The 9,677-nt window shown below is 40.3% G+C and overlaps 1 protein-coding gene across 1 annotated transcript in view; it reads left to right on the plus strand.

Moving 5' to 3' along the window:
- Positions 1-5,506, plus strand: part of DISC1 (DISC1 scaffold protein) — a 365,698-nt gene extending 360,192 nt beyond the window's left edge. The window contains exon 13 of the mRNA XM_064383602.1: positions 3,209-5,506. Within this exon, the coding sequence (XP_064239672.1) occupies positions 3,209-3,349 (141 nt within the window). The 3' untranslated portion in view covers positions 3,350-5,506. The remainder of the gene's footprint in view (positions 1-3,208) is intronic.
- The last annotated feature ends 4,171 nt before the right edge of the window (positions 5,507-9,677 follow it).

Raw genomic sequence — 9,677 nt, forward strand, 5'->3', positions numbered from 1 at the left:
TGTTTGAATGAATGAAAGAAAGAATGAGGATCTCTCTCTCTCTGCACTTTCATTTCTCCCAACCGCTTAACAGGGAAATGTTTCTAGTGGTTTCTTTCCCCCCTTTTTTTTTTTATTGAGACAGAGTCTCACTCTGTCGCCCAGGCTGGAGTGCAGTGGTGCGATCTCGGCTCACTGCAACCTCCGTCTCCTGGGTTCAAGTGATTCTTCTGCATCAGCCTCCCAGGTAGCTGGGATCACAGGCACACACCACCACGCCTGGCTAATTTTTGTATTTTTAGTAGAGACGGGATTTCGTCATGTTGGCCAGGCTGGTCTGGAACTCCTGGCCTCAGGTGCTCTGTCCACCTCAGCCTCCTAAAGTGCTGAGATTACAGGTGTGAGCCACTGAGCCTGGTTTCCAGTCCTTTCTTTTATAAACATATTGATTTAGAGCCCTTTTCTAGACCTATAAATGGCTTATCTCAATAGTCTTTCTTTGCAAAATTAGGATCATTCCATACAAATTATTCTACAATGTGCTTTCTCTCACCCCATTCTACATTTTTTTCCTGGGCACTCTTCCTTTTCAGTACATCCAAAATGCTTTGTAATGCAAATTGTGTAAGGAATCATATAGGCAGGTTGGTTAGAGAGAAGTACTTTGCAAATAAAACATGATTTAAATTATTATTTTAATGATGATTTCCCCCACAGGTTCATTAAATGAGGTTTCTAGGATTTCTGATGTCTATCCCTGCTTTGGCAGAGCCTAAGATGTTTGTTACATCTGTTATATTAAGAAATAAACCTTAAATCTCATGATGACTCACAAAAGATACTATAACAAAGAAAAAAAAATATTTCTTTGAACCCTAACCCTGTGAGGATGGTACATGATTCCGTATGTCACAAGTGGAATAATTAAGCGTTGACTGATTTGCCCGGCTTTCCATAGCTGGGAGTTACCGCCTCAAATCCTGGTTTTCTGACACCTCTCTGTGTTAGTGATTGTTGTATGTGGAGCTGATGTGTTCATTTAGTTATACCTTCATCTTTTGCTTTTGTAACCCCTCACTCCTTATTTTTAACCTTTTCATTGTGTTCTGTCAGGGCCAGAAGTTTTATGAGTTTTTAAAGAAACATCACATTTTGATTCAAGTTCTCTCTCTAAAAACCTTTGTCACCATTTAGCACATTACGAATAGCGGCATGTAGTCCCAGGCTGCATGTCAAAGGTAATTAAATCTCAGGAGTTTGTCAGGATTCATAAACTGCTTAAGCTCTCTGCCTGCTCTTCATAGATGTAGCATAACTTTGTGATTAAATTCCAGTTTGGTATTCAGTCTGGGACCATGTATGCTTTTGCTTGTATAAAGTTGTATATGTTTTCACTAAAGATTAGCAGAGCTATGCAAGAAATGGAAGCAACCAACGCCTCTAAAAAAAAAAGAAACGAAAAGAAAGGCAAATATTGGATTCTTTCTTCCCTTGGGCCCCTCCTACCCAACTCCTATTCTCATCAAGTTCAAATGCATGGAGAGAACCCTAGTAGTAAATGCATGTAAATTACACAAATGATAGAGTCTGGTGAAGCTTCAAGAGGGTGAAAAACTGCTAGAACTTTTCAGGGTGGTTCAGCACATTTGCTTAGAAGAGGCTCATTTGCATCATTCCCAGGATCCTCTGGAGCTCCTTGTTCAAAAAAGAAAGGAGGTTGGATGTGGTGGCTTACATCTGTAATCTTAGCACTTTGAGAGGCCCAGGCAGGCAGATTGCCTGAGGTCAGGGGTTTGAGACTAGCCTGGCCAATATGGCGAAACCTCATCTCTACTAAAAATATAAAAATTAGCCTGGCTTGGTGACTTACACCTGGAATCCCAGCTACTCGGGAGGTTGAGGCAGGAGAATCACTGGAACCCGGGAGGTGGAGGTGGCAGTGAGCCGAGATTGCATCATTGCACTCCAGTCTGGGCTATGAGAGTGAAACTCTGTCTCAAAAAAAAAAAAAGAAAAGAAAGAAAGAAAAGAGAGGGAAAGCTTTCCACAGTGGTTCGTAAGGGTGTCTGTTTCTCTTGACGCTGCATTGACATTGCACTTTGGGAAAACCACATTGTAGTGTAGGTGGTCCATGAGCAGTCAGACTCCTTTCCGAAAGCTCTCTATTCCCTCGATGTCTGATCTGGTACTGTTGGAGTGGCCTGGCTTTATGTGATGACTTCAGCATGTTTAGGTGGTATCAACATATTTCTACTTTCTCCCTTGGTTCCTGTAGGATAAGAGTGGACCAATTTGCTTGTTAAACCCAGCTCTCACCCTGCATTTGCCTTGGAGTTGTTCTGACTACAAGGGAAATGGGAAAGGATGAACTGGATGATATATGGACAGAAAAACCACTAATGGTTAAACATTCCCCTGCTTGAACACCCAGACGAGAACCCGTGTCTTAAGAGAACGACAGCCTTATCTATGACTATTTGCTAAGTTCTCTATGATTGTTTTCTCCATGTGAGAAATAACTATAGGTTAGAAAACTAAGAGCTCAACAATTAAAGAAAAAAAGAACCAACCAACCAACCCGGAAACAGCGAGCTCTCTTTGCCCTTTGATGGACTCTGTCAAGTCCCTGGGAATATACTAACAGATAACAGCAGGTTAAAGCCCGGAGGGATTTCAGAGTCATCGTTTCATGAGAAAACTGAGGCTGTAACTGATTTGCATAAGGTGACAAGGCTGGTTAGTGGTGAATAGGGACCATGTTAATAACTGAGTCTGGTCTAGTATTCCTCTCCCTACTTATGGTGACCCCAAATCCTGTATTTCTCAAGGAGATTTTAATTTCAAGCACTTTCCACTGTCAAGAGTATTTGCATCTGACAGTTTCCCCACCCCAACTTGGGGCTTAGCCGGAGTTACGGTCATGCCAACCACAGATCATTGAGCATCTGAGTTGGCCATCTGTCTCAGCTAAGAGCTGACTCTTCCATTTCCTTTTTAAGACCCGATTTGAGATAGTCAATACCTCAGGCATTGTAGAAATTGCAATCATTCTTAAAAGAAAAAGTGTAAAATTTGTATTAATATTTAATTCCTACAATTTGAAAGAACTTGAAACTGCAATTAGATGGCAGTGCCCATCTGCTTCCAGCGGGCTCACATGCTCTTCGGTCCCTCGGAGGCTGCAGAGGGCTGCCATCACCTTCGGATGTGCTCCTTAACAATGTGCCCACAGTCTCTCAAAAGGGAGCTCCAGATGGTGAAGGAAACTCTGCAGGCCATGATCCTGCAGCTCCAGCCAGCAAAGGAGGTGGGGGAAAGAGAAGCTGCAGCTTCCTGCATGACAGCTGGTGTCCGGGAAGTGCAAGCCTGAAGAGTGACGGGATGGGGGAGGGAGGTGGGCCACCACATCAACAGTTTGGACCCTGGGGGTCTACTCTCCCTTCCCACTGCATAACTAATGTGCCTGAATCAATTATGGAGACACAGAGCCCTGATGTCTTTCAGTGGGAAGGTGGTTCGTGTTCATTCTCATGAGTCTGAAACTGAGGAGTCTGCAAATTGGAATATGGAGAGGGAGACTGATTTGCTGAATTTTCTTCTAAATGTCACTAAAAAATTTCTTTTCCATGTTATTCATGGGAGTGTCCTGCACAGGATTCGAAAATATTTTCATCTCAACCCCCGTTAGAGAGAAGCTGGGGTGAATTCTGGAAAAAAAAAATCTCTTTTTTTCTACACCATTTGCCTTCTGCTGTAACTAAAATATTTCCTGATTCAAGATTCTATAAAAAGGAAACCAAGCATAAGACTCTGTCATCCTACCTGTTACACATTCCTACAGGTGCACCATCTAAGAGAGCTAATTAACCTCAGAGTCTGGAATTAACAGCTTTTCACCTTACTTCTCCTGTGATCTAATATTATCTTAGAAAAATTAATATGCAACTTCCAAAAGATATTTCGGTAAGGCAGCAGCCTCTCAGTGATATGCCACCTTTCAATTTTCCTTTTGTGGCAATGATTACATCTGAAGAAAGGATCCTTGAGAGTCTCTGTTTCATCAGGACATTCTGAAATTTACCTATAGTGAGGCTGTGGATGGATCAGGAGACCCGTATGAAATGTTTGAGCCTGTTCTGTTTTCCCATGGAACCTATTTCACTCAATGCCAGGCAGTGCAGCATTTAGGAAAGCAGTGCAGTACTCAGTAATACAGTACAGTACTCAGTTAGGCAATGCAGTACTCAGGCAGTGCAGTACTCAGTAAGACAGTGCAGTACTCCGGAAAGCAGTGCAGCACTCAGTAAGGTAGTACAATACTCAGTAACGCAGTGCAGTACTCAGTAATACAGTACAGTATTCAGTAATGCAGTACAGTACTCAGTAACACAGTGTAGTACTCAGTAGGACAGCACAGTTCTCAGTAACACAATGCAGTACTCAATAAGCCTGTGTAGTACTCAGTAAATCAGTGCAGTATTCAATAATGCAAGGGCATTGCAGGCTCCTGCTGGGCTCTTCCTGCAGGCCCAGCTGGGACTCCTATTGAGATAGCTGCAAAACAGGCTGATTTCAATTAGGCAGCACTTCCCAAAGTGCACTGAGGAAGGTGGCCCCAAGAGGTGCTCTCTAACCAGAGGAGTCCCCTCTCTGGTCAAGTACCTTTGGTAAATACACCATACCATAATATCTGCTTGGAGAGCCACAACACACATTAGCATATTAGTCTGTGAGAGAAGTTATAATAAGGAAAGCCACTTGATTTTATCTAACCTCAAACTTTCCAAGTTTAATGGATCATGAATTTTTTTCATGTAACTCCTATTCATATCCCGTAGATCTAGTATTGGTCAGCACTGCACTCTCTGAGGAAGTCCTAGTCCAAACACTGATTTACATCACTTTAGAAACCACACTCAAACTTTTGCAGAGTGTGGAGCTAAATAATTACCTGCCACAGATTGGTAAATTTAATCCAGTAAATGTTCTGTTTGTGCTTCTGTTCTCATTTATATGTTCAGGGATAGTGATGTTCCTGCCTTCACTAGGATCCATGGATATGAGGCCATTTTGATCATTTCCTGAAGTCACACTGGCATTTCCAGAAGGCATCTGGTGCTTTGCTGAGCCTTCCATGCTGTGCAGCACTTCTGTCCTCAGTCGAGGAGATGGCCCTGCTTAAGCCAGCAATTGGCTGGGGTTCAGGAAACGAAGCAAAAGCACAATATGTGAATGTGCTGATTGTGTTCCCTACGGCTTTATCTCAAGCAAAATACACTCTACATATTTTAATAATAAGCATAATTAGTTTGTTCCTGGACTTCATTTTTCAATATGAACCAAATTCCTGAATTATTTGTAATTGTGTCTAAAGAAAATTATGAACTAGTCGCATGGCACTTGAAATCCTTGAATTAATTCCAGTGAAGCAAAACTTGGGGAGAGTCAGGATTGACCACGTTGCCAATAACAAATTTCTACTTTGACGTATGTCTTTTTAAAAAGCCTCCTAGACACCAGACATGTTAACAGTCACTAGCCCAAGTGTTTTATATTACTTAGACACCATCATGAAGTAATTCTGTGAGGTCATGGGTGTATTTGAAAATTCTGCAAGTTATAACTGCTTTAAATTATTTGAACCCCAAATAAGGGTTCTTTGGTACCTCCAGTAGATAGTGTATTCATTTCCCTGCAGCAAATTTTGAAGTATTTGAGCAGGTGAGTAATGTTTCAACCCCATGCTGTAACTCATCTGTTGTCTTTGCTTGGTCTTAGAGTGTCATTCAGAAAGCCTACTAAGAGCCAGAGTGCTGCTTCTGGCTACACAACCTTCTCAGGACAACCCCACTGTCTTAAGTCACTCTGACCCTGGAAGACCCAGGACTGTGTATCCCCAACCATACTATAAGGCAGTTTTTGTCAGGGCAACATAAAAATATCTGAGAGAGGTTAGGACTTCGATTTAAAAGCATCAAAACAACAACAATGAAAATTTGTGTTGGACATAGCTAAGACCACAAGCAAAAGCACATGTTGAAAATGATGAGTTAGAGTCTGATTTGACTGGGATGTGGTGTGAGAGAGTAAATGAGATATTCTACTGCCTGCCTCGCTGGGATGCTGGCTTTCAAATGGTCACCCCTTTTTCTTTCACCTGCCTGAGTTAGGACATGCTGTCTAGCAGTAACAGTCCCAGTTCCATCCAACTTTCTGAAATTTCAAAACTGAATTGATCCTTCTCCAAATAGTATGTAGCATTGGAAACTCATCTTTCCCTGCAGTGAGACTGGTTTCCCCACCCAAGGAACATGTAAGGGTTGGTACCATGCTAAGCTCTTCACAGTCATATCCTATAATCCCCATATCAACCTTATAAGGAAGGTGTTTGTGGATGATGCAACTGAGTCTTAAGAGGACTAATTCTCTTTTTCTAAGGCACGGAGCTGCTAAAATGTGGATTAATAGTGAACCTAACAGTCAGAGACAGGCAGCCTGCCCTTAACTAGTCTCTTCCTAAAGTTTCTTTAATGTCCTTTTGAGACTTTGAGCCATGGGACTTATTTGTTCACCTGGTTAAGAACATATGGCCACTGTGAAAATCTTGGCTGGGGAGTCAAAGAAACTGAGCCTAGGGCAAACGAGGCTTCCCACACTTCCAGGGGAGCCTGACTGTGAAGTCTAGGCTCAGACAGGCTTCAACAAACCTATTCACCCCACCATCATCCTAACCTAACCATTCCTCAGTCATCTCAGGAACAACCACTGACTGCCTAACACTGGGCAGATTTTCTTGAAGATCCTCATCCAGTTGGTGTTTTTCGGAAGTGTTCCAGTATTATGAATTCTGTGTTGTGGAGAAAAGCAACCATGCACTTACTGGTCAATGCCTTCTTGTATATATGATTCAATACTTTTGTTTTTAATATCCATACCTTATCTAATCTTTGAATTTTGTCATATAATTTATTGCTTCATTAAAGTTGCTTTTTGTTATATGAAATAAAAGCTGATATCCAAGCTACGGTGCACCTTGATGATTTTTTGTCCTTTGAAGTATTGATGACAGAAAAATGTATCAGGTTTATTCATCTCATCTTTCTGTCACAGGATAATTAATTGTACAATTACTTACATCACGCAAAACATTTATAATAAAGCCATGCTTTAGATTTGCATATGTGTTTACTTTCAGATATCAGCAAATCAGAAAATCATGAAATATGCTATTCACAGAGTCCTAACATTACCACTAAGAGTTGGGAATAAGACAAGGATACCCATAATACCACTGAGAATATTTTACTGGAGATACAGGCTAGTTCAATTGGACAAGAAAAATATAAGATGGTTACAATTTGAAAAAGAAAATGTAAAGCTTTAATATTCACAGTTGATGTTACTGTAAGCTTGAAAACCTAAGAGAAACAGCAGAAAAACTTTTACACAATTAACACAATCAAAATCAGCACAACCAAAATCAACAGGCTTCATATATACAGACAATAATTGGAAGATCAAATATAAGAAAAGACCCCATTTTCAGTAGCAACAAAAAGGAACAGAAAATGGCTCGGAATATATTTATATAAGAAATGCTTAAGTCTTAGATGAAGGAAATTTTAAGATGAAGGATATGAGACAAGAATTGAATACATAAAAATACATTAAGCTTTTGGATAGAAAGGCATCATAAATTATAAAATTTCCATCAGTCAATTTATAAATGTTTTCTGACCCCAGATGGGACAATAGTTCTCTAGTTGGCCCCCATATGTGTTCTCCCCTCCCTCCTTTTGGCTGGTCTGCCTAGACAATTAAATTGCAGAGGTACATGTGTGCAGAATTGCAGGTGTGCATTTGTAGCATTATTTGTAAGAACAAAAATAAGAAACAACATTTTCATTTTCATCAGTTGGAGACTGGTTAAATAAGTTACTGTACATTCACACTATGGGATGCTTTACAGTTGCTAAAAAAAAAATCTTTATGTTCATATGTGTTTGTCTCTGCAGAGCTATCACTGGAAAGGGATCCAGGCAACTTAGCGGGGGAAAAATGGGAAGGAGGCTTACTTTTCTGCTCTGTACCATCCTTTTAAACATTTGATACCATGTGCATATATTTACCTATTTAAAAATAATTTCATTTCTTTAAGAAAAAATCATAATTAATGGGACTGAGAGTTGGCCCTCAAGTAGGGCAGGTCACACAGACTGTTGAATGGTTGCCCACATCTCCTTGCTGCTGATGCAGGAATCATCTGCTATTTATTACCTACCGTGTGCGCAGCACTGCGCTAGGGTATGCACCTGATATTGGTGATAAAAAGGCAACTATGACGTACGACTTAATGTGACCAAATGATTTTAAGATGGGAAGGAAATTGATACAGTTAGGCTTTGTGTCCCCACTCAAATCTTATCTTGAATTATAATCCTCGTAATCCTCATAATCTCCACATGTCAAAGGAAAGACCAGGTGGAAGTAATTGAATCATGGGGGTGGTTTCCCCAATGCTGTTTTCATGATAGTGAGTGAGTTCTCATGAGATTTGATAGTGTTACAAGGGGCTCTTCCCCCTTCACGCAGCACTTCTCCTTCCTGCCACTTTGTGAAGAAGATGCCTTGCTTCCCCTTTGCCTTCCACCGTGATTGTAAGTTTCCTGAAGCCTCCCCAGCCATGCTTAACTGTGAGTCAATTAAACCTCTTTCCTTTATAAATTACCCAATCTCAGGCAGTTCTTTATGGCAGTATAAAAACGGACTAATACAGTAATGAATGATTATCATTGTAACTTTTATCACTTTAAAGACAAGAGATTGATTTTGTTCTCACCATTTGCTTGAACAACTACATATGAGGTATAGTACTAAAAATTCAGCACTCTCTGGAACCCAAGTTCTTTTCCTTCTGGGTTAGGAAATAACATCAAGCCTCTCCTTTGAGACCTGGATCAGAGACCCAAGAGGTGATTGATTGTGTGGACAGAATGGAGACTTGGGAAACGGAGTCACGTTCTGCCCTTCATTGTCCCTCAGGAACTACTTATGTACTCAGCGTTTTATCCAATTTTAGGTGTGCTTTTAAATGTACATATCACATACACTTTTCCACTGTGGAAAAGACATAACCACAAACATCAGCATGAAACAGCCCAGTTGACCTCCCTCACCATTACAATAGGACAGAACAGCTTCTTGAGTCCTTTGGAAACAAAGCCTTTACTGCAAAGATGAGACCTTTTCCCATTGTCCATTTATTCATTCACTCAAGAAACATTGAACTCCTACTATAAAAATTGCCCTTCCTGTACATGAATGAGTTCAAGCTACAGAGATTAAAAAGTTAGTGAAAATTATCCAGCAAGCAATGAAAATTTTGACTGTTGACTCCAGGGACTCTTGGTTTTAAATCTATGCGATAAATCATTAAACTACACACAAACAGACACACAGCAGTTTAACGTTGAGCAACAGTTTTTTTATTTTTATTTTTTGATTTTTATTTGTGATAAGAAAATGTAAAATAATTATTTTAAAAGATTCATGCACAGCCCACTATTGTCACTTTTTCAGCCTTTGTACATATAAAACTATATTTTCAACTGCAGCCGGCACATTCTTCTTATTCTTTTGCATTTAATATTACGGTATTTTCCATTTCATTATATAATCGCAATAATCATTGTTTTTAT

The sequence above is a fragment of the Aotus nancymaae genome, unplaced genomic scaffold (genome assembly GCF_030222135.1).
Source record: "Aotus nancymaae isolate 86718 unplaced genomic scaffold, 86718_ANA_hifiasm-v0.15.2.pri h1tg000032l_0, whole genome shotgun sequence".
In the NCBI taxonomy this organism is placed as follows: Eukaryota; Metazoa; Chordata; class Mammalia; order Primates; family Aotidae; genus Aotus; species Aotus nancymaae.